We start from the raw sequence: 24,110 nt of genomic DNA on the forward strand, positions 1-24,110 counted from the left end.
GAAATGACGTAGTTGGCGCTCGTCCCGCCGGCCGCTCCACGCTCCTCGCGCCTAGAGGTTGGCCGCGCGGCGAAAGGGAAGCTTCCGGTTCCAGGACCGGAAGGGGTGGTGCCGAGCTCAACGAGGCCCTGAAGGGAAGGAGAAGGAGCGAAAGGGCGGCTTGAGGTCCTCGGTCGCCGCCGCCGCCAGCATGGAAGGAGGCGCCGGGAACTCGAAGAGCTCCGGATTCGCCGGCCTCTTCGGCGCCGGTGGGGGGGTGGCAGGGCCGAGCTATTCCCACGCCGACCTGGCCGGCGTCCCTCGTAAGTGGGCCCCGCCTGGCGCTGAGGTCGGGGATTGGGGGAGGGGGGGAATAAAATGGAGGCCGGGCGGTTGGTCGATCGGGGGGGGGGGGCTCCGTCTCTGGCTGAGCGGAACCCACTGCAGCACGTGGGCAGCTGAGAAAGAGGGGCCGGCACGAAGAGGGTTATTTTTATTTTATTTTATTTTTCAAATTTATATACCGCCCTATCTCCCTAAGGACTCAGGGCGGTTCACAGGCAGTTAAAATACATATAAATACAAATTAAAAAACAACAATTAAAAAACTTATTCTATTGCCTAATTTAAAAACAATATAAATAATAAAAAAAACCCCTTAAAACCAATAACTTTAAAATCTAATCCAGTCCCGCGCAGATGAATAAGTGCGTTTTAAGCTCGCGACGAAAGGTTCGGAGGTCCGGAAGTTGACGAAGTCCTGGGGGGAGTGCCACGAAGTCCTGGGGTTGTGCCACGGAGGAGGGGCCTCCAACCTTAAGTCTCTTTAAGGCTTGTGGACTTCAACTCCCAGCTTTGCTGGCTGAGGGACTCTGGGAGTTGAAGTCCACTGGCCTTAAAGGGACTAAGGCTGGAGACCCCTGCTCCATGGAGGGAGCTCCGGTTTAATCCCACGGCATTACGTCCCGGAAGGTCCTGCCCCTTCCCCTGGAGCTGAATAGGCTGGCCTGGCCTTTCTTCATGAGCCCAAAACCTCCCTTCTCCAAAGACTTCGGGCATCCGCTGGATGGGGCTGCTTTTTCTGCCTGGGATATTAAGATTTTTCTCCTTTTGGGGAAAATGTAATATTCTGCCTCTTTTTAATATCCCCCAAAATATTTCACCCTTCTAAGAGCGAGGCGGGGGTGGGTGGGTGGGGAAGACACAACCTTTCACAACCTGTTTCCTGGTGTGTGCGGGGGCGGGGGGGGGGATTCCGTCTTTTTGATTTCAGGGCTCCTCTCAGCACCCGGGGCAAAAAGGGATTTGTCCCTTTAGTTGAGCTGCTGCTGCTGTTATTGTTATTATTTACTTTATTCAAACATGAAACTCGTGGACTGAACATTCAAAAAGGCATCACAAATACCGTTGACTGGTGCTAATGGCTGATATGGGTTACTGCCAGCGTCCTAAGTATCAAGCAAGTACCTTCTTAAGATGTATGATGTAACAAGTAGCACAGTTTTTTGCAGTTCTGCTGGTGTTATTGCAGGAAGCTGCAATTTCTTGATGTCCTTCGTAAAATTCTTGGACATGGTACGAATTGCCCCAATGACAATGGGTAACACTGTCACATGTTTCATCCATAATCACATAATTTCGATGGCCAGGTCGCAATAGTTTGTGATTTTTTTCCAGTTCTTTTTCTTCAACTCTGTAGCCCTTTGGGATCTCTCATCCAAGTCTTGCTTATCTCTGAATCTGGGCATCTCAGCCTCCTATTCTTTTCTTCCAGAGCTGGATCATGCTACGAGTCCCAAAATCCTCAGCCATCCTTTGTTGATTTATTGGAATGATAAATGTTTGAACCCATCCGGAGTACGTATGGCGTGGAGTAACTTGCTCGGTACCCATGTTGTTGTGGAATATTATAGGTCCAGCTTTAGACTTCCGTAGCAAGGCTACTAGCATCACTGCACAGCCATCGTGCAATAGCAACAGCACTTAGACTTATATACCACTTCAGAGTGCTTTACAGCTCTCTCTTAAGCGGTTTACAGAATCAGAGTCTTGCCCCCAACAATAAGTCCTCATTTTACTCACTTCAGAAAGATGGAAGACTGAGTCAACCTTGAGCCTGGTGAGATTTGAACTGCTAAATTGCAGGCAGGCAGCAGAAGTGGCCTGCAGTACTGCACTCTAACCACTGCAGCAATGTGGATCAACTATAAACTATAGTAAACTATAAATGTGGCAGTTGCTACTTTCTCTGAAACTTTAATGTAAGCTGATTGAATTGCTTGATACAGTTTGTAGGTGATCTAGGACATTTCATCTGGCTGGAGGTACCGTAATATGTGTCCCTGATGTTAGTTTTCATCTAAATTGTTACGAAAAATTGAAGGCTGGCAAGCAGAGATTCAGGGACATGGCTAGCTGATAAGCTTTCCCCCCCACCCATCCTAGATATTAGGAAGGACATAATTAGGATAGAAGCCTGAAACTGCCCAGAAAAAGAACCTCAATATTATGAACACACATATATGCCTATGTTCAAACATATTTTTAACTGACAGCTGAACATTGATGTTTAAATATTCTTATTAAAAGGAGACCTGTTTGCAGATCCTTTTGAATCTGATCTGGTCCTTCCTGCCCCTCAGACCTGATTTAAATTGAAGCACACTTAGAAACTCAGTCTACTTATGAGAGAGTACAGATAGTCCTCAATTTACGACCACAGTTGGGACCAGTTCCACAGCCAAGCAGGGTGGTTGTTAAGTGAATTGCATCTAATTTTACAACTTTCTTGCCACACTTAACTGAATTATGTAGTCATTAAATGAATATGACTTCTCCTGTTCACTCTGTTTGTTGGAAGCTGGCTGGGATTACGGCAAGTGGTGATTGCATGACCCCAGGGTGCAGCAGCCATTGTAAATACATGCCGGTTGCCAAGCACCGAATTTTTTTTAAAAAGATTTTAATTTTTACAAACCTATCAAATCAATGCGTGAACAGTTTGGCGCCTGGGTATCATACATTCTAGTATGAATAAAACTAGTAAAATCAATCATAGTTATTACGTTCAATCAACTTATATATTTCTAATAATGATATACAATTATGTTGCAATCTGTCATTATTCAATTATTCCATGTTTTCTCTTTTTATTACTTTTATTTTATTATATAAAAGTGTATACACTACTATTCCCCTTCTCTTATTTCTGTCACTTATTCTAACTTTTAATCATGTCACTTTTTCATAAAAAACATTTTCTTTCTATCTTACCTAACTTCTAGACATGTCACCTGCCTGAAAAAAGAAAAGGAGAGAGAAAAGCAAAAGCAAATCAGAACAACAACAAAAATAAAAATTATCTATCCATCATCTCTTGCCCTCTTCAATACTTTAATTGCTATGCTTTTTTTGACTTGCCTTCCAAATTTCTCTCTTGAATCTTTATCTCTGCCTGCCTCTGCTTCTTGCTATTCAATCTAGGTATTTCTCCCACCTCTGCCCTCTTCCACTGCCTAGTTTCCAAAATTTCGGCCCAGGACCCTATCGCCCTTTCAAACGTATCTTCCAACACGCTTAATTTTATTTATTTATTTATTTTATTAAACTTTTATACCGCCCTTCTCCCAAAGGACTCAGGGCGGTGTACAGCCAAAATAAAACAGAATATATACAATTAAAACAACATTTAAAACAAAGCAAATTATAAAGGCTGATAATTAAAAAATTTAAATTTTAAATTTTAAAATATTAAGAAATGTTAAGAAACCCAATTAAAATTCAACGCTATTATGCCAGTCCCGCTTGAATGAATAAATAAATATGTTTTAAGCTCACAACGGAAGGTCCGAAGATCAGGCACTTGACGCAGGCCAGGGGGAAGTTCGTTCCAGAGCATCACTGCCCCCACAGAGAAGGCCTTACTCCTGGGGGCCGCCAGCCGACACTGTTTGGCGGACGGCACCCTGAGGAGACCCTCTCTGTGAGAGCGTACGGGTCGGTGGGAGGCAAAGGGTAACAGCAGGCGGTCTCGTAAGTACCCGGGTCCTAAGCCGTGGAGCGCTTTAAAGATGGTAACCAAAGTTTCCCCCTGGTTTAATTCATCAGTCACTGTTATTTTCATTGTTATCTCCTCTTTGTCTCCTTCCTTCATTTCTTCTGTTGACTCCTCCCTTTCCTGGGCGTCTTGGTCTTTACTCATCATCCCTTGTATAGTATTTTCCATTTTTCCCGTAATCTCCTTAAATCTTTTCTCCATGATGAATTTTGTGTTTTAAAAAAGTAACACCATCTCCTTCAAAATCCTGTTCATTTCTTCCTTATAAAGCATCTTATTTTGTTTCAAAGGAATCAGCTTTTGTCCAGCAGTCCAAGAACTATTTATTCAGTTCTTAAGTTACTCTTCAAGGAGTACACCACTCCCAGTTCTTTATATCCCATAGGTAAACAGTCGATTTCATTTAGATAATCCCAGAAGTTATCAAAAGACTCTTTACGTCCCCTTTTCAGGTTCAATCTTCAAGTATAACATTCAGAGGTCCCTTTAATTAAATAACTTCCTTATTTTCATATTTGAGTTCCCAGTAGTCATAAGGTAGTTAAAGATAATCCAATAGATATTTTCACCTTTCGTCAGCAGGTGGCACTCTCAACTTAAGTTTCAGTATTGCCACTCGTCAAACATTAGTTGTAAAACAATTATAAAAGCAGAATAAGAATGATTCCAGCATTTTAAAATGCCTTCCCAGTATCACGGCTTCCCAGTTTAAGGGTTAGGGTTTAACATAACATAATAACAGAGTTGGAAGGGACCTTGGAGGTCTTCTAGTCCAACCCCCAGCCCAGGCAGGAATCTTTAAGAGTTTAATTTTCTGTGTGTTTCAAAATCTATTATTTTTCTCTCCTCCTCCTTTCACTTCCAGTCTGGTATTTTCTCAGAATGCTCAGATGCCGCTTTAACAAGTAATTCTGAGCAAATAATTCTAAATTGTTCCTTGGGGTTAAATTTAAAGCAAAAGGAAATCCTCTCCCCCAGTTCTAGTCACTGTTCACCTACTTCACTCCAGCACCAGTTGTTGATTGCTTGTCCCATCTTTGTGGCAGCCCTCTTCTTCTTGCCTTGGCTGAGAGGGAAAAAGAACCCTGGGTCAGACAGAAGAGCTGCGACTCTCCTCAACCTCACAGGCTGCCCCTCTTTGCTTCACTGCCCCTATAAGGCGGCTTTGGCTCCTCTCGGACAAACAGGGAGGAGTCAACAAGTGAACGCGGAGACCCGTTCACTGTGTCTGAAATCGCCGCGACCTTAAGTAAAAATCTCCCCCCCCCCCCAGCACCCAATTTTTGATCATGTGACCTTGGGATGTTGTGAGAGTTGTAAGTGCGATTGTAAGTCACTTTTTTAGTGTTATCATAATGTCAAAGAGTCACTAAATGAATGGTTCTAAGTCTAGCATGACCTGTAGCCCTCTTTCTTTGAACTATTTTTTATGCTAGCTTGGCATGCTTTCCAACCTGAAACCTTTTTTTTTTTCCCCTTGCAGTGACTGGAATGAATCCCTTGTCCCCGTATTTAAATGTTGACCCCAGATACCTTATACAGGTGAGACATCCGTGATTGCTTGATGTGTCCTTGTTTGTGAATCAACTTTCAAAAATGCATTAGAGTTTGTATGATTGTGTAAATTATTTGATGTATAATAGAGGTAGTCCTCAAGTTGCAGCCATAATTGAGCCCAAAATTTATGTTGCTAAATGAAACATTTGTGAAGTGAGTTTGCCCCATTTTATGAGTTTTCTTTTTCCAGTGCCGCTGCAACTTTGAGCTGTCGCTAAGTGAACTGTCATAAGTCAAGGGCCACCGCATAGTAGCTTTGAATAAGATTAAAGTAGGTAACTAAAAACATGGTTCATGAAGACTTCGGCAGTCTGGTGAAGACAGTTGTTTGTGGTCAGGAACAGTTTCTTTGTCCTCTGACTGGAGGACTTCTTGAAAACATCTGGCTGACTTCAGGTGAAAAGGCATTGTATCATTTGTATCATTTAAAAAGAAAATATTAGAGACACTTTCATGGTCCTTTTTTATTTTTTAGAGAGAAACAAACCTCAGTGAAAGGTTCTCATTTGTTTTTTCTGTGGGTTTTTCCAGTCCTTCCCATCTGTAGACCTGGCCCTAATCTCAGAGCTGAATATATTTTGTTCCTAAATTCCAGCGGTGGTCAGCTGTCTGTGTCAGAACTGTGTCTTTGACAGTGTTACACTGCTGGGAGAGAAAGATACTGTGAGTTTAGCTGTCTGTCATTTTCTCCGTTCTGGAGGTAACTGACACCAGCGTTAACAGTATTGTGCTTTTCTGAGAGTGTGTTGAGCAGACAATCTCCTGGTCAGCACTAGTCTGAAAGCATACACCAATTGCACAGCTATGGGTTGGCTTTAATTTCGGAAGCGGAGGGTATTACGCAACAGTGTTAGTACAGCTTATTACATCAGCCATGTCGACAGTAACTAATACTGGATTAAGAACGGATTACAGCTTCTCACTGAATGCTGGATAAATGAAAATAACGTTTATTTGTACTATAGAAATGCAGTTGTTGCTTTTGTAGGGCTCAGTAAAAACTGTTCGAACATTCAAAAGGAAAATGGGTATTTATTTATTTATTTATTTATTTATTGGATTTTTATACTGCCCTTCTCCCGAAGGACTCAGGGCGGTTCACAGCCAAGATAAAACAGCAATAATATACAAATAAAACAATAGTTAAAAAACTTATTAGATATAAGGCCAGATTAAAACATTTAAAACCGTAAAAAACCCCATAAAATTTATAACAAATATTAAAAGCTAATTAAAATTCCTATGCCACTCCTGCACGAATAAACAGGTAAGTCTTCAGCTCGCGGCGGAAGGTCCGAAGGTCAGGCAGTTGACGAAGTCTTGGGGGAAGTTCATTCCAGAGGGTGGGAGCCCCCACAGAGAAGGCCCTTCCCCTGGGGGCCGCCAACCGACATTGCTTGGTGGACGGCACCCTGAGAAGTCCCTCTCTGTGCGAGCGTACGGGTCGGTGGGAGGCATTTGGTGGCAGTAGGCGGTCCCGTAAGTACCCTGGCCCTAAGCCATGGAGCGCTTTAAAAGTAGTAACCAAAACCTTGAAGTGCACCCGAAAGACCACAGGTAGCCAGTGCAGCCTGCGCAGGAGTGATGTTACATGGGAGCCATGTGCGGCTCCCTCTATCACCCGCGCAGCTGCATTCTGAACCAACTAGAGCCTCCGGGTGCTCTTCGAGGGGAGCCCCATGTAGAGAGCATTGCAGTAATCCAAGCGAGAGGTAACAAGAGCATGAGTGACCGTGCATAGGGCATCCCGGTCAAGAAAGGGGCGCAACTGGCGGATCAGGCGAACCTGATGAAAAGCTCTCCTGGAGACGGTCGTCAGGTGATCTTCAAAAGACAACCGCCCATCCAGGAGAACGGCCAAGTTGCGCACCCTTTCCATCGGGGCCAGTGACTCGCCCCCAACAGTCAGCCGCGGCTGCAGCTGACTGGACTGGGGTGCCGGCATCCACAGCCACTCCGTCTTGGAGGGATTGAGCTTGAGCCTGTTTCTCCCCATCCAGACCCGTACGGCTTCCAGACACCAGGACAGTACTTCGATAGCTTCGTTGGGGTGGCCTGGGGTGGAGAAGTACAGCTGCGTGTCGTCAGCGTACAGCTGGTATCTCACCCCAAAGCCATTGATGATCTCACCCAGCGGCTTCATATAGATGTTGAACAGGAGAGGCGAGAGAATCGACCCCTGCGGCACCCCACACATGAGACGCCTCGCAGTCGATCTCTGCCCCCCTGCCAACACCGTCTGCGACCGGTCAGAGAGATAGGAGGAGAACCACCGATAAACGGTGCCTCCCACTCCCAAACTCCCCAGCCGGTGCAGCAGGATACCATGGTCGATGGTATCAAAAGCCGCTGAGAGGTCTAATAGGACCAGGGCAGAGGAACAACCCCTGTCTCTGGCCCGCCAGAGATCATCCACCAATGCGACCAAAGCCGTCTCCGTACTGTATCCGGGCCGAAAGCCGGACTGGAACGGGTCTAGATAGACAGTTTCATCCAGGTATTGGGGTAATTGACATGCCACCACACTCTACAACCTTCGCCACAAAGCGAAGGTTGGAGACCGGACGATAATTTCCCAAAACAGCTGGGTCCAGGGGAGGCTTCTTGAGGAGGGGTCTCACCACCGCCTCTTTCAAGGCAGCAGGGAAAACCCCTTCCAGCAAAGAAGCATTGATAATGCCCCGGAGCCAGCCTCGTGTCACCTCCTGCGTGGCCAGCACCAACCAGGAGGGGCACGGGTCCAGTAAACATGTGGTGGCATTCAACCTCCCCAACAACCTGTCCATGTCCTCGGGAGTCACAGGGTCAAATTCATCCCAAACAGTCTCAACAAGACGAGTCTCCGACCTCTCACCTGGATCTACCCAATTTTGATCCAGTCCATCCCGAAGCTGAACAATTTTATCGTATAGATAACCACTAAACTCCTCGGCACGGCCCTGTAAGGGGTCCTCCCGCACCTCCTGTTGAAGGAGAGACTCTTTTGTCTTCTATTTTGTTTACTGGGTTGACAGATAATTAACCGTTTAAGAGTAAAAAAGTAGCATGTGCTTCATTTCATGAAACTGAGGAATTCACATGTGGCTATTGCTGAAAAGGATTGTTTTGTTTCAGGATACAGATGAATTCATTTTACCTACCGGAGCTAGTAAAACCAGGGGAAGGTTTGAACTGGCATTCTTTACAATTGGTGGATGTTGTATTACCGGTGGGTCATCCTTTTTTATTGATATCACGATGTTGGATGGATGTTTCTATTCGGTAGAATAAAGAGATAGAAGTAATCGGTCAATTCTTCAAAGTTCCCTTTGGGCAGATAAAGAGTTCCTATATTTGGTGTGTATCAAAGGATGAAACCTCAGTTTGTGAGACTGAACGAACCCTTTAAAAATCTCTACTGCATGCAGCACAATTTTTTTAATAAATACTTATATTTTATCTATTTGACTTTAGAAGTTTTGTAAGCAATTTAAAGACTGTTGAAGATTGCTTGGAGAAGTTATTTATTTTAATGTACATTCGGGAAGCATTCTTTATTATTTATTAGGGAGTCACTGTAAATTATAGCATTCATTTTTATTCATAAACATGTTTGAACTTTCTGCTTTGATATGGCCTGTAGCCGTGATGGCGAACCTGTGGCACACATGGAGCCATATCTGTTGGCAAGCAAGCTGTTGCCCTAGCTCAGCTCCAGCACGCATGCGCACACCAGCCGACTGATTTTCAGCTGGCCCCGCCCATGCCGCCCCTCCTCTCCCAGGAGTCTCCATGCCAGGGCTCATGCGGAGGCTCTGGGAGAAAGCCTCTGGAGCCTGGGGAGGGCGAAAAACAGGCCTCCCGTGCCCATAGGAAGCCAGAAAACAGGCCGTTTCCAGCCTCCGGAGGCTTCAGGGAGGCCTGCTAGGCCCAAAATGGGGTGCGGGGGTGTGTGTGTGCGCGGGGGGCGCAGGGGGGCATTGAATTATGGGTGTGGGCACGTGCGCACGTACTTTCGGCACCCGAGGGAAAAAAAGGTTCGCCATCACTTAAATTTAATGATTTAAATCCCTAGTAAAAAGGTTTGATTTAAATCGACTCAATTTAAATCACAATTTTTAAAGAGCATTTGTCATCTCTGTCCCACAGCAGCTCCTCCTTTGACCTGCTGTTGACTCACCGACAGTCCCAATATTGCAGAATATACAGCCTCATGCAACATGACCAAGCTCCATTTCATGCTCAATAAACTAAATTACTAATGTATCTTAAATAGAAAACTACCTTTAGATAGATTTTTACTCCAAAAGTATTTTATTAAAATAAATTTGATTTAAAAAATTTAAAAAATCCATTTTAAATTTTAAAAAATCTGTTTGTTTTTTAAAAAATCATTGCTTTTTATCCACCCTGAATGTGACTAATAAAAGCCTCACTGTCGCAGTAATGTTGGAGAACGATTCATTGGTTTTAACTACAAGCATAAGATTAATAATCCTTTTTACACATAGTTCTGTTGTGATTTATCTGCATAGGAGCTGCTTTTGGGGCATTAAATGGCTTGAGACTAGGTTTGAAGGAGACACAAAACATGGCTTGGTCCAAACCTCGGAATGTACAGTAAGTATTTGATTTCATTCGAGGCCGTTTACTTCCTTCTCTGTTTTGAGAATTCAAAGCTATTCTTGATGTGCGACCAGGGTGGGTGTCACATGTTTGCTTAATCTCTGCTCCGGTTTGCTGGTTGTGTCAGGGAGGTCCAGGAGGTTGAGGCAAATTAAGGTTATTGGAGCTGTATGTAAAAGAAGCCTGGGTGAAAAATATGTATGACTCCCTAAACCAGGGGTCTGCAAACTTGGCTCTTTTAAGACTTGTGGACTTCAACTCCCAGAGTACCTCAGCCAGCTTTGCTTTGCTTTTCTTTGCTGGCTGAGGAACTCTGGGAGTTGAAGTCCACAAGTCTTAAAAGAGCCAAGTTTGCAAACCCCTGCTCTAAACAGTCTGTCCCTTTTCTGCTAACATGTTTTAAATTTGGGGTGAATTTATTATCTGATAGACATAAAAAAACCTCATCATTCTCCTTAAAAAAAAAGCACCTTAAATTAGAAAAAAGGGCTCGAAGGGATGACTTATACAATCCGGGAAATAACTTCATTTTTAATGAACTTTTGTTGAAAGACTCGAGTCAAAATGGTGCCATGTAATTGTACCACTGTTCTTAGTTTATTTTGGAATAGCAGTTGAATTTAAATAGGCTAGAGAGGGCATATTTTTGCATTTTCTGCTTGGGTGATTGAAAAAAAAAGTGTGACTAATAACTAGAGACTTCTGGAGGTCGTTTTAGACTTAAAAACGATCAAATAAGAATGAGATCATTTGAACCAGTAGATGGCCCCAAGCTTCAATTAGCCTTTGCGAGGAAGACAGTAAATCTGTCTTCCTCGCAAAGGTACGGATATTTTTTTTGTTTGTGTGGATTTATTTATTTTTTTTGTTTTTTTGCAGCCTTGCTTCATTCTGCAAGGATGGCTGGGACAGGAGAACAATCGTGGAGGGTTACAAATTTCTGGGGGACAAAAGGATAGACTTAGAAAACTTAAAATAACTTTATTGTCACTTTGAATGTACACTAATTGGCATATATTAAAATGAAACTTTATTGCATACAGCTCTCAAAGAGTCACCACCTTCAAAATACACTACATAAACATGACAAAATAAATAAATACAAAATTATACATATACCCACATATATTATATGACACAGAGAAACAATGCAGTCTAGTTCAGATGTATACATGTGATTGGCAAGAGAAACAAATCTTGCGAGTTTACCAGACAGATAGCACAAGGAACAAAGCTGTTACAGAATCTGGTAGTCCTGCTAGAAATACTTTGAAACCTCCTTTCAGGGGGGAGCGACAGACGCAGACTTTGAAGTGGGTGTGGGGTCTCTTAACGATGTTGGATGGAGAAACAGAGGTACAGAGTAGCTCCCATTCAGATTACCTTCTCTTGGAGAAGGCAGGAAAAATCAAATTCATGATGCAGACCCAGTGAGGAGGGGAAGCACTGATTTGGGCAGGGGTGTCCCATAGAGCCAGGAAAGAGGGCACCAAACTCACCAGTTTGTGGGGATCTGCTAGTAAAAAAACAAAAACAAACCCTGAATGCTCACTATTTTCACCATCAGCATTATTATTGGGGAGAAAGGGGGCTTCTCACAGCGTCCTAAAGTTTGTGAAATCCTGCCTTAAGCCAAGAAGAAGCCATAGATGCCCTGGCTTGGTAAAATATCCGTACAACCAGGGATCTCTCTTGCATATAAATTTGCTACTCTCAGGGCATCTGAAATTTCTGAACATATTTCTTTAAAAGTTCATTTTCCGAGGCTAGAAATGATGGTTACGTGGGCTTTACTCCAGTTCGTTTCACCTAAAGTTATAATGGTTTTTGTTTGAATTCTGAGTTATAGCAGTATGAGCATGAAGGTAGAAAATAAGCTCTCGTTTGTTAAAACAGTGGACCAATCTTACTCGTGCCTTTGACAGTAAATGACTATTATCTGTTGTCCTTCCCCTGGTGAGGATCAGTTAGAATTAGTGAGCAGGACACAAAAATAAACTAAAAAGTTATCCGTTACTTCCTGGCTACTTCCTGCTTTCTTTTGGGGCTTCTAACCGTTCCATTGCAAGGGGAGATGAACTGAAAGGGCAGCAGACAGTTACTTTGCCTATTTGCAATACTGATTTTAGCTTTCAACAAACTTACTTTCTGTAAGATGACGAGTGCCACTGGTAGCATGTGAAACTGAAATAACAAGCTGGATCCAAAGCACCGCAGTTGCTGCAAATATTCACCTCCCTCTTGTCCAAGTACCACAGTGGTAGTCAACCTGGTCCCTACCGCCCTCTAGTGGGCGTTGCAGCTTTCATGGTGGGCGCTGGGGTTTTGTCCAATACTGAAGCACTTTCCTTTTTTTAATTTAATTGTCTTTTTTAAAAATTTCCATAGCATTATTTAAAAACATTTTCATTAGGTTTTCATAAAATTCCCCGTGACAATTTAAATTTCTGAAAATATACTATTTGTATCGCCTGTGCATAAGTTTAGTTCATGTTACATAAGTGAAGCTAAATGGCACTATAGTGCGACCACAACAAAAGAACCTCGTCCCAGAATAGCTCGCACATCTCCCCCCGAACCGGTGGGCGGTTAGAAAATTTTACTATTAACAGAGATACAAAAGTGGGCGGTAGGTATAAAAAGGTTTGACTACCCCTGATGTACCAGAACGTACTTTCAGTACAGAGAGAGGTATACATTCAATTCGTTTTCTTGGTGCTTTCTCAGACTTGTGTTATGGAAGCGGACTTTAAACCCAAGAGTTTAGAGAAGGCGAGTCCCCAAACTCACCTGCTTTGAGGACTCTTTAACACAAGGCAGAATATTTTTCCACGAGTGGAAGAAGTTTTTTTTCTCTTTTGGAGGGCCTCCTTTCCAGTGGTAGTCAGCTGTCTGGGTCATTTTCCATGTCTTTGACAGTGTTACACTACTGGGAGATAAAAGGACCGTCTCGGGGTCTGCCAGTGCCTGTCTCTGTTCCGGAGACGGTCGACGTGGCCTGTGCGGTCCTGGGCTTCTTAGCAAGTGTGCTGAGCAAAACAGACCCGGTCAGCACAAGTTTGGAAGCAAACACACACGTTTCTCCGGTGCAGGGTATGTGCCTGTGATTTATAAAGGGAAGACGCTAATGTCTATTAAGATACTTTGAATTTCTAATGTTTTCTAGAAGTTACAAATTTTAGCAAATGTGCAGTCATTGTGGTATTTTAAATTTTATGTTTATGGTATTGATACAGTGCCCTGTAATTTATAATTTTATGACTGATTCACAGTCAGAATGCAGCAATGGAACCAAAAGATGTCGGCAACACATAAATAAAAGTCTGGAAAACTGAATTTCACATTAAAACCAGCCCAGCCAAACTACAACCACCTAGCTCCATCAGGCAGCAAAGGCAGGCCATATTAACCGGTCGTCTGTCCTTGGGAGGATTGTACTGGCTGCTTCCTAAAACTGACGAGGAAGCAAACGCATCTCTGAGCCCAGAGTTACTCGTCCACTTTCAGATCACCAGCTCTGCCTAAACCGATCACCAAACCAACTTGGCCTTGCTGCATGCTGGTCCCAGCTGGGATTCCTCCTTGGTGTCCTGATCTGCTCTCCACAGACCAACCACAGTGCAGATATTGAACTTCCCCAAAAAGAGGCGCTTGGGATGGCTACGTGCTTTGCCTGAAGGCACCCCAAGCAGTCAGGAAGAAGGATTGGTGGTGCGATCTGTGCTGTCTGTCATTGGCTCAGCTTGTGCTCACTCATGAATGACAAGGTGTCAGAAGAAGCCCCTGGCCGTAAAATGGTTGAGACCACTTTTCTGTTCTATAAAGTAGCCTGGGAAGAAAGTCTTTGCAATGATGGAAACCTGGAGAGAAAATCTCTGTTGGGGACGCACTGCAAAGTAGTAGTAGTATTACCTTTTGTTTACTCTCCAGCTGGATCAAATGATGCCTTGACTTTTCATTTCCAGGAGACTTCCTGTTATGGATTTCCTTATCAGGAAACGGGATTCAGCTTCTCTAAAGGTGGAATGCTAAATACATTTAACCAACATGCTTAGGGAGAAGAGTTTTAGTCACATGTTGATGCCTAGTGCTTTTCTCCAGAGTTCAAAAAGTAGAAGCTAAAGAGATCCTTAAATGAGGATCTACTAGGAACCAGCCTTGTTTTTCATGTACACGATCATTTGTCTTGTTAGATATTAGTCGTGATTCTTCAGGATCTCGCAGATCAGTTCGTTCGCTACTTGGTTTAAACTGTTTATTGTTGAAATAATTGCTGCTTGTATTGATTGTGCTGCAGTAAATGCTAATTATGCAAGTGGTTTTAACATTTTTTTGCCCACAGATTGATTGGGTAGTGCCGAAGTGGATTTGCACAAAAGTTCCAGATTTACTTGACAATACCAACTGTCTTAAAGTTAGATAAACATGTTGGCAGGAAATCACTTTTACACCATTGCTAATCCAGGTATTACACAGTAAAATTACATGAAAATATTTGTGTAACACACAGTTCCTTTTCGTGGAAACGGTTGGCTCATCCTTTAATTATCATTGCCTAATGTAAAACAAGTTATATAAGACAGGGTGTTGGCCAGGCAGTGTTAAATTGACTGACGTATTATTTGAGCGTCACACTAAACTTCCCTCTTGTTACTTTCTTGAAGGATTTTAAATATGGTGACACGGCAAGGAGCATTATGGGCAAACACTCTTGGATCTCTAGGTAAGTAGGCTTGTTTCACAAACTAAATCTACAAAACTCTGTTTTTTTTTTAAAAAAAAAAACGTACATTCTAGGATGCTAAAAGAGAAGGAAATTTTAAGATCCTGCTGGAACTGTATGACAGATCCAGGAGCTCTTAGCGACCAACTGACTGGCATAAAGATAGTCCTTGACTTGTGACCGCAATTGGGATCAGAATTTCCATTGCTAAGCAGGCTAGTGTTAAATGGGTCACAGCCCATTTTACAGCCTTTTCTTTCACAATTATTAAGTGGCTCACGCAGTTGTTAAGCGAGCCTCTTTCCCCACTGACTTTGCTTTTGTGGGAAGTCAGCTGGGAAGATCACAAATGGGAAGATCAAGTGGCCTCAAGGATGCTGCAGCTATTGTAAATATATGGCCAGTTGCCAAGTGGCCAGATTTTGACCACAGGACCGTGGGGTCCCTATTTTTCTGTCCTGTGGCAACTGAACCGTCACTAAACAAGTGGCTGTAAGAAGAGGACTACTGGAAGAGTGCTTTTACTCCAAATTCATGGATTGAAGCTGTTGATTATTATGCTGCTCGCTGAAGATTCAGAGGCCGGCCCCACCCTACAGGCTGCCTACGGAACAGATCTCGATTGCTACCCTGGAAATGGGCCCTAAGGCTTTGGTCCAAAGATGACCGGGTTCAAAATTCCAATCGGATCGGTGATACATTAACAGATGCTTCACAGCTGTGTTGGTTTATATTGGGTAACATTTTTCTGTGTTCCTGATCTTTTACCCTGACCTGCTTTTGTGCAAATAGCATAGATTTGGCAGGCTGATAGGTTACTGGAGAGAGAGGTGAAGATGAGAAAATGTCTTTTTAGGACTCAGCTCTGGCTAATTGGCAGCTGCACATCCCCAGGTCAGCCTTGCCATATCATTAGCCTGTTAAATGTTTTGTTTCAAGACTGTGAAAGTGACAAAAAGAGACAACTTTCAGGGCTTCCATCATTAGATCTGGGTTTGCGTATGTGTGTGTGCAGGGTCTTTTGAGTCTAACCTGAATTGTAGGAGGAGGGGTTCGCTTGACAGTAGCACTAGCAACAGCACTTAGACTTATATACCACTTCACATTTCTTTACAGTCCCCTCCAAGTGGTTTTACACAGTCAGCATCTTTCCCCTGGCAATCCAGGTCCTCATTTTACTGACCTGGGAAGGACAGAAGGCCAAGTCAACCTTGAGCCGGTCAGGATCGAGTTGCCAGCAGTCGGCAGAGTCAGCCTGCAATGCTGCCTTCCAAGCAATGCACCATCATAGCAGTAGATGGCAGCACCCACTGATCCGGTCTGCCATGGGCCTGATCTGATGGGATGAGGGGCCTCCACCATGTAACATCACCACCACCAGCAGCAGCAGCAGGGCCAAGCTCTCTCTTTTTTTTTTTTTTCCTTCTGGTCAGATTGAATCATTTACAGCTATTAAAAAGAGAGCAAGGTAAACAACAGCTGCTTCTAAGTGAACGATGGGCATTCCGAGGCCTTTGGCACACTTGGGCATAGTTTGTGGTGGAGCTAAGTTTAAGAAAAAGAATCCTTTGTGAATCTAATCCCAGTTCAAAAAACAAAACAAAACCCTGCGCGACCCTCCGTTGCTGAAGAAAAGGTGTGTCTGTGGCTCCCTTTGGTGACTGTGGGCTCCTCTAGCTGCTCCCTTCCAGATGCAGGGCAGGAGGAGCTTCAAGGGACTCCTCCTCCTCCTCCTCCTCCTTCTTCCTTCTTACATTTTGCTGATGCTGATGCTGCTGATGATGCTAAGCATGCAGGAAGAGGGTGGCTGATCCAATCCAGGCAGTCCTTGACTCACAGCCACAGTTCAGCCCCCAATTTCTGTTACTAAGTGGAACATTTGTTAAATGAGTTTTGCTCCCATTTTATGACCTTTGTTGTCACAAAGTTGTTAAACGAATCCCTGCGTTTAAGTGAGTAAAACGGTTGTGAAGTGAATTCGGCCTCCCCGTGGACTTTGCTTGTCAGAAGTCACAGCCCCTGGGACACTGCAACGGCCGTCAATAGGGGTCAATGGCCAAGGGTCTGAATTTTGACCGCTTGACCACGGGGATGCTGCAGTGGTTGCAGTGGTGAAAAGCGGTCACTTTTTCTGTACCGTTGTTAACTTCAAACGGTCCCTAGACCAACTGCTGTAAGTCGAGGACTCCCTGTATACAAAAGACAGCAGCCCTTCCTGCAGCTCAAGCCGAACTGAGATCCTGGAGGAGAGGGCAGCTCTTTCAGTTTCGTAGCCCCCGCTGGTCAGCCTGCAGCCACGAGGCCCGCGAGAAGGGCAGGCAGGGAATGTGGGTTTTGCCCAGCCTGAAGAGGAAGGGGGACGGGGGGGGGGGAAACCAACGTGGAGCTGTGTCCCTGCCTCCCCTGACGGGCCTTCTGTTTTCCTTCCAGCACTGCTCTACAGTGCCTTCGGTGTCATCGTGGAGAAAACACGGGGGGCTGAAGACGACCTCAACACGGTTGCAGCCGGCACCATGACAGGGATGCTGTATAAGAGCACAGGTAAGGGGAGGGGGGGGGCGCGGGTGGCAGCAAAGCCACTCTGGCTCATGCCGGGTTTCAGACTGCAGGCAGTCCTCGGCTCAACGGCCGCAATTGAGCCCCATGGTTCTGTTGCTAAGCGAGGCAGCGGTTAACTGAGTTTCACCCCAAGCTACGACCTTCCTTGCCACGATTCTTAAGCGAAGTGCTGCAGTTGTTCGGTTAGTCACACGGTTATTAAGTGAATCTGGCCTCTCTATGGACTTCGCTTGTCAGAAGGTTGCAAACGACAGCCACACACACACACACACACACACACACACACACACGACCCTGGGACGCTGCAGCAGTCATAAGTATGTGTCTGTTGCCGAGCGCCTGAACTTTGATCACGTGATCCTGGGGATGCTACCCTGTTTCCCCTAAAATAAGACATCCCCTGATAATAAGCCCAACCGGGCTTTTGGGCGCATGCGCTAAAATAAGCCCCCCTCCCAAAAAACCCAAGTCCTCCCCGAAAATATCGAACCGCATGCGCAGCCGTTCCCCGCCATTTCCTCTGGTTAGGGTTAGAGAGACAGAGCTGGAAATCAGGTAAGACGGCAAGAGGAGCCCCATCTTGCTCATGCACCCCAAAGTAATCAGACATCCCCAAAAATAAGGCCAAACACTTATTTCAGGGTTCAAAAATACATTGTAAGCCGCCCTGAGTCTTCGGAGAAGGGCGGGATATAAATGTAAATTAAAATATGTATATATATATAAGACAGGGTCTTATTTTTGGGGAAACACGGTACAAAGGCAAATGTGAAAAGCGGTCACAAGTCACTTTTTTCAGTGCCCTTGTAATTTTGAAGAGCATCAAATGAACTCTTGTACGTGGCGGATGAGTTAATAGCTAGACCGCACAAGGCACCGTCCTTAATGCTTCCCCAGGCCTATGGATAAGGGAGTCTTGGTCATGATACCTGACAGGTGGCTAAACCCCACCTGACCTTTGACCCTGCTGACTGCCCCTCCCGGGAAGAGGGAGCAGGACAGAAGCTGGCTCTTTGCTGTACGGGCTCGGCCGCTCTGAAGGCTGTCGGGGAAAAGTCAGCGGGCCTTTTTATTTGCCTGAACTCCTCCCTAGTACAGCTTTAATAGTCCCCTCTTCGGTTCAGCCTTAGTCAGCCGTTATTGGATGCAGTAAAGCTATTTGTTCTATTTGCTTAAAGATAAAGTGAACATTAAATCTTAAAAGGCAGCTTTCTTTTACTTGCCCTCAGGGTGACACCCGATACCGGCCACCATTTCTTGTACTAGCAAAGTTCATTAGATAAAACACAGGCATTGTGTCTGCAAACTGTCATTTAATACGTGGTTTGAAACAAAGTGCCATAAACATTTAAGATCAGGATAATATGCAGGTAGTCCTCAACGTACGACCACACTCGAGCCCAAAATTTATTTTGCTAAATGAGACTTGTGTTAAGTGAGTTTTGCCCCACTTTACAACTTTTCTTGACACAGCTGTTAAGTGAAACAATGCAGTGATTAAGTGAGTCACACGGTTATTAAATGAATACGGCCTCCCCATTGACTTTGCTTGTCAGACGGTCGCAAAAGGGAATCACTGCAACCGTCATAAATATGAGTCAGTTTCCAAGCATCTGCATTTTGATCAGGTGATCATGGAGGTATGTAAAAGTTTGAACAGTCATTAAATGAACTCTTGTAAATCAAGGCCTACTTGACTAGTAAAGTCCGGTAAAGCCTTGTTTTATCTTCAAGACTTGCGTTATGAAAAGGGACTCTTGGATTTACTTTGCTTTGAGGGCTCTTTAACACAAGGCAGAATATTTTTCCACGAGTGGAAGAAGTTTTTTTTCTCTTTTGGGGGGGCCTCCTTCCCAGTGGTAGTCAGCTGTCTGGGTCATTTTCCATGCCTTTGACAGCGTTACACTACTGGGAGATAAAAGGACCGTCTCGGGGTCTGCCAGTGCCTGTCTCTGTTCCGGAGACGGTCCTGGGCTTCTTAGCAAGTGTGCTGAGCAAAACAGACCCGGTCAGCACAAGTTTGGAAGCAAACACACACACGTTTCTCCGGTGCAGGGTATGTGCCTGTGATTTATAAAGGGAAGACGCTAATGTCTATTAAGATACTTTTGAGTTTCTAATGTTTTCTAGAAGTTACAAATTTTAGCAAATGTGCAGTCATTGTGTATTTTAAATTTTATGTTTATGGTATTGGTACAGGGCCCTGTTCAGTTCAACAGAACTTCATTCAAGGGACACCCCTTGAAACAAGAGGCAATAGAGGGACCACGTGTGGAGTAGCATTAAGGCAATACAGAATGCTTAAATTTCTGTAATAGGCTCACAGTGTAAATAACCTAGAGCGTGGTATACATGGCCTACTTCTACATTTAACAGTCAGTCTGGAATAGCGGATTCCCCTTTCCCCAATGAGTGGGTTAATTCAAAGATGTTCTGTATTCACATTGCTTCTTGTTTTAGAAGTTTGAGTTGGCAACAGTGGGAGCTTAAAATCGCCTGAGGGAAATGCCTGTACAATAATTGAGTTTGTAAAATCCTAGGTGGTAGTTGCCCTGGGAATAAGTACCACCCACCTGTTAGAACATGCGAGCACATTAGTTCATGGAGTTGTGTCATATGTTTTTTGTTTGTTGTTCTTGAAGCATGTTTTGCAACATGCTTGTCACACTGACCTAGTTTATCGCACTTGGCTTGCGCTTTGGGATCAGATTGTGTCCCAGCGTTTCAGAATCTGAGCATTTGAATACCGAGGGCTCTAACAGGCTTGCACTCTGAATCCTGGTCAAAGGAATATCGCAAGACTGTTTAGCACCCAAGTGTTTGGATGTACCTGTTGTGGTCCGCCAGTAGTCTGCAGAGCTGGCAGCGGAGTCAGACAGTGAGGAGGCTGGGGAGGGCAATGAGTCAGTCCCGGAGTCAGGGGAAGGCCCGGACGAGGGCTTTGCATCGGAGGCAGAGATGGGGCCGGGGCCATCTGGGAGTGATGTGTGGACTGTGGAGCTACCAGAGGCTGATGGTGGTGAGGCAGAGGAACAGGAGGAGCTTGTTCCTAGTGCACGCATGTGAAGAGCTGCCAGAAGGCAAGAGCAGCTAAAGCAAAAAGGGCGACTCGAGAGTAAGGCCAGGAAATGATTGGCCCCTCCCATAATTCTTAATAGAGTAGCAACAGCTCTTGGTTCTTGGTAGGAAAGCCACGTTTTTCTGAAGGACTTACTTAATTTGGACTAAGCTGAGAACGAAGTAATTCTCAGCTGTTCTAATAAAATATGTTTGTTTAGGACTGATTGTAACTACTTGGGCCTAGGTCACAACAGTACACACAGTGGCTCCTGAAGAACTCTTTGGCCACAGACACACACACACACACCCCGGAGTCTGGGTCCCCAGGATGACATCCTGGCCAGTGCAGCACAGTCTCCCTGCCTTTCCCGATTTCTTTTATGGGGTGGGGGGGAAAGCATAATGCCAGCCCCCAATCAGTTGGACTGCCCATTCCACACTTTTCCTTTGGAGACAGGAACCTGTTCAGATTGCATTAGATTTGTCCTGTGTAAATGGAATCACACAGCTTTGCCATTGGTGGAGGCCCACAGAAAGGAAAGTGAAGAGTTTCTGCGCATTTCATCAGTTGAGTCAGAAGTCACTTTATATCTTCACTTCTTTATAACATCTGCATAATTAGGCGTGGCCTGGCAATCCACTTATCTGTGGTGGGCTCCTGCTCTTCCCAAGAGATAGGAAACTTCATATTCACCACACATGCAGATAGATTAGACTGCCGGTTTTGCAGGATACAGACAGACACTGCGGCATGAGTGGCTGGGGAATACTGGGAATTGAAATCCACAAGTCTTTGGAGATCCCTCCCCTCCCCCCCCCCCATGGTTTTCAAATCTTCTGATCCGAATAGCAGCTGCAGCAAGATAACCTATTTCTGCTTGTGCCGATCAGGAGTTGCGCATTCTCATGGAGACAACCAACCCCAGACAGCTGTCATCCAGTCGTGGTGTTGCCTTTCTTTTTAACTGCTATCTGTGTACAAGACAGCAGTGGCGGATTTCACTTGCAGTTGCAGGGCCATGTTCTGTCCAGAACAGACCTTACTAGCTGAGAAGAAAAATCCAGATATTGTTGTCAGAATAAACCCTTTAAAAAAAAAAGAGCTGTCTGTCCTACGGGTTTGCAAGAGGTGATGATGAACACCCCCTTTGTGAGGCTCCGGGGAGTTGACTGCTATCTCATCCAAGCAGGTGGCTGATTGCAGGAGTGGAGGAGAACCTTGGAAGCCTATCGCTTAGTAGACAGAAGGGGGAAAAGAAGAGTTAGACAGCCATGCGTGGAGCCTGCCCATCGGCTCAGTTTGGCTTTTCAACGTGTTTCAGGGCAAAATCAAGACGCCCAACTTCCCAGGGCAAGCAAGGAGGCTGCAGATCTGTGCTCTGTTCCTTTCAGGTTTCAAGATATTGAGGAACACGAGAAAAGACATTTCATGCTGTATGAAGGGCTACTCTTCTAGCCTTGATTGCTGGCAGTCTGTTCGCTTCAACTTTGCTGCTCTTCATTTTTTCTGGAAATGGGCACTTTTATCGTGCCCTCCCTTCAGATCCTAACTTTCCCCACTGGGCAAATATTTAAATCATGTTTGATGTGAAAACAGAGGGTGTGTTTCCCGCCTCTTCCTGCTTCAGTGTGACTTTGATATACCATATCGCTGCATTGCTCTGGGGTTGAATTTATTTGCCGCCCATCTCGTAGCAAAGGACTCTGGGCGGCATCTTGATTACAACAGTAGTGTATGTGCAGGAATCCCCACCACCATTTTTTGTAGGTTTGTGATGCTAATCAGTTACAATTGAGATGATTAAAGATCAGCATCAGTATTCTAATGGGGCATAATTAATATGCAGATGGCAAGCCACTAACCAGGGAACAGGCTCCTGAGTTCACATCCACCCTTCCCATAGAGTCCAACTAGAGTTTCGCTAATAGAGCTGAAGTACCGGAATTAGAGGTTTTTTCCCCTTTGGTGGAGCCAGATCATGGCCACCATGAGGCTCTCAGCTGATTTGGAAGAGAGATGTTTAAGAAGAGTTCAAAAGACAAACCCTGATTCTCTTCCCCCAGAGTGAGGGAAGGGCAGGTGTTACAAGAGGCAGTAGCTTGTCCTCTACATGCCGGGAAGGTGCAGTATCCATCCCCCTCCCTCCCTCCCCCGCCTCCCGCAAATCAATACACGAGTTTGCCCGTCCCTGAGCCTTCTTGCACGGACTTTGCAGATGGGCCTGTGTGCCTTGCTTGGGGGAAGAAGGTCCACCTTATCCAAGATCTCACCTGGAAAAATAACATGCTCCAAGTGGTCAGGAAGGCTCAAGAGAGACTCCACTTCCTTAGGATTTTGTGGAAAAATCAGGTGGAACAATGATTGATGACTTCCTTCTATCGGTTCGGCAATAGAAAGCGTCCTCACATACTGTGTGATGTTATGGTATGCTGGTCTGAGTGTCATGGACAGAAAGGCATTACAGAGGGTGATGAGCACAGCACAAAAACTCATGAGCTGCCCTCTGACCTCACTGGATGAAGTCGCCAGCACCCGCTCCCTTAGCAGAGTGAGGAAAATCCTCAGGGATGATTCACACCCTGGTCAGCACTTCTTTACTCTCCTGCCATCGGACAGGAGATACGGGAGCGTAGCCAGCCGAATGAATAGGCTGAAAAGTAGCTTTTATCCGTGGGCCGTCAGACTTCTCAATGCAACATAACATCATAATTAGGTTTAATAGGATAGACTTGCAGTGCCAATACGTGCAACATATTCATATTGGTGTAATATAGAATAATGTTATGTATGTATATGGAAATGTGTGCTGGGTTATTACTTACTTGAGTTTAGGGATTTTCTTTCCTTTGAGTTGGAGTTATTGAGATGTATTCTGTGTCGGGGGTAGGGGGCTGCACCAAGGGAGGCTCATTCAATCTCATTGTACATGTTGTGCAATATAAAGATTTGATTTGACTGCTCAACACTGGCTGCTGACATGTCTGTATTTACTGTTGCTTCATGTCCTCACAGGTGGCTTGCGTGGGATAGCCAGAGGTGGCGTTGCGGGACTCATGCTCACAGGTCTCTATGCGCTCTACAACAACTGGGAGCACATGAGGGGCTCCATGCAACAGCAGTCCCTTTGAGCGGAGTGGAGGACAGAGCCTCCACCCATGTAGTGCAATCAGACTTGACCCCCTTCATCGTTACAGTACCTAGTGGACACCCACCCATCCCCACACTCAAGACCACTGGTTCTCACGGCCGCGGCCCGGTTCTTGAGCAGCGGCTGGTGAAAAGGGCCATTTTATCTGCCAAGAAGAAGATCTCGTCTCCATAAACATGTTCACTTTCGCTCAGTTTGTACGCCGAGACCATTGCTTAATTTGACTGTAATAAAATGTGTGTGTTGAAAAACCGACTTCTGCTTGTCACACGGATGTTTCTAAAAGCTCCTGCCTCCAGCCCCGGCACCTTAGCAAAACACCAGGGGTCAGCATTCAAGGTAGGTAGTAAATCCTCCCTTCGGAGCAAGGGAGATGAATGTTGCGGTCACAATGCTTGCCCCTCCACGTAGTGTTTTTTCA

The 24,110-nt window shown here is 45.0% G+C and overlaps 1 protein-coding gene and 3 non-coding genes across 5 annotated transcripts; all 4 read left to right on the forward strand.

Moving 5' to 3' along the window:
- The first annotated feature begins 93 nt into the window (after positions 1–93).
- LOC131201116 (mitochondrial import inner membrane translocase subunit Tim23) lies at positions 94–23,944 on the forward strand. 2 transcript variants are annotated; one of them, XM_058188729.1, is made up of 7 exons: positions 94–302; positions 5,520–5,578; positions 8,708–8,801; positions 10,108–10,192; positions 14,863–14,921; positions 17,352–17,462; positions 23,554–23,944. In XM_058188729.1, the coding sequence occupies exons 1-7, from the start codon at positions 191–193 to the stop codon at positions 23,667–23,669; spliced, it is 636 nt and encodes a 211-aa protein (XP_058044712.1). In that variant the 5' UTR covers positions 94–190; the 3' UTR covers positions 23,670–23,944. The 2 variants fall into 2 exon arrangements, with proteins under 2 accessions (XP_058044712.1, XP_058044713.1); XM_058188730.1 differs by lacking the exon at positions 94–302 and adding an exon at positions 1,241–1,438.
- On the forward strand, positions 6,184–6,385 carry LOC131201512 (small nucleolar RNA SNORA74). Its single transcript, XR_009155879.1, has one exon. It is a non-coding gene; the product is annotated as a small nucleolar RNA SNORA74 (small nucleolar RNA).
- On the forward strand, positions 13,072–13,272 carry LOC131201514 (small nucleolar RNA SNORA74). The gene has a single exon (XR_009155881.1). It is a non-coding gene; the product is annotated as a small nucleolar RNA SNORA74 (small nucleolar RNA).
- On the forward strand, positions 19,333–19,515 carry LOC131201513 (small nucleolar RNA SNORA74). The gene has a single exon (XR_009155880.1). It is a non-coding gene; the product is annotated as a small nucleolar RNA SNORA74 (small nucleolar RNA).
- Positions 23,945–24,110: the final 166 nt, after the last annotated feature.

This window comes from Ahaetulla prasina, chromosome 6, assembly GCF_028640845.1.
Source record: "Ahaetulla prasina isolate Xishuangbanna chromosome 6, ASM2864084v1, whole genome shotgun sequence".
Taxonomy (NCBI): Eukaryota; Metazoa; Chordata; class Lepidosauria; order Squamata; family Colubridae; genus Ahaetulla; species Ahaetulla prasina.

Bases quoted from the DNA above. Each gene is read 5' to 3' on its own strand.
- LOC131201116 (XM_058188729.1), top strand. From the start codon at position 191: ATGGAAGGAGGCGCCGGGAACTCGAAGAGCTCCGGATTCGCCGGCCTC. The intron at 303-5,519 runs GTAAGTGGGCCC...TTCCCCTTGCAG, and splicing joins CGACCTGGCCGGCGTCCCTC to TGACTGGAATGAATCCCTTG. The intron at 10,193-14,862 runs GTAAGTATTTGA...ACTTTCTTGAAG, and splicing joins TCCAAACCTCGGAATGTACA to GATTTTAAATATGGTGACAC.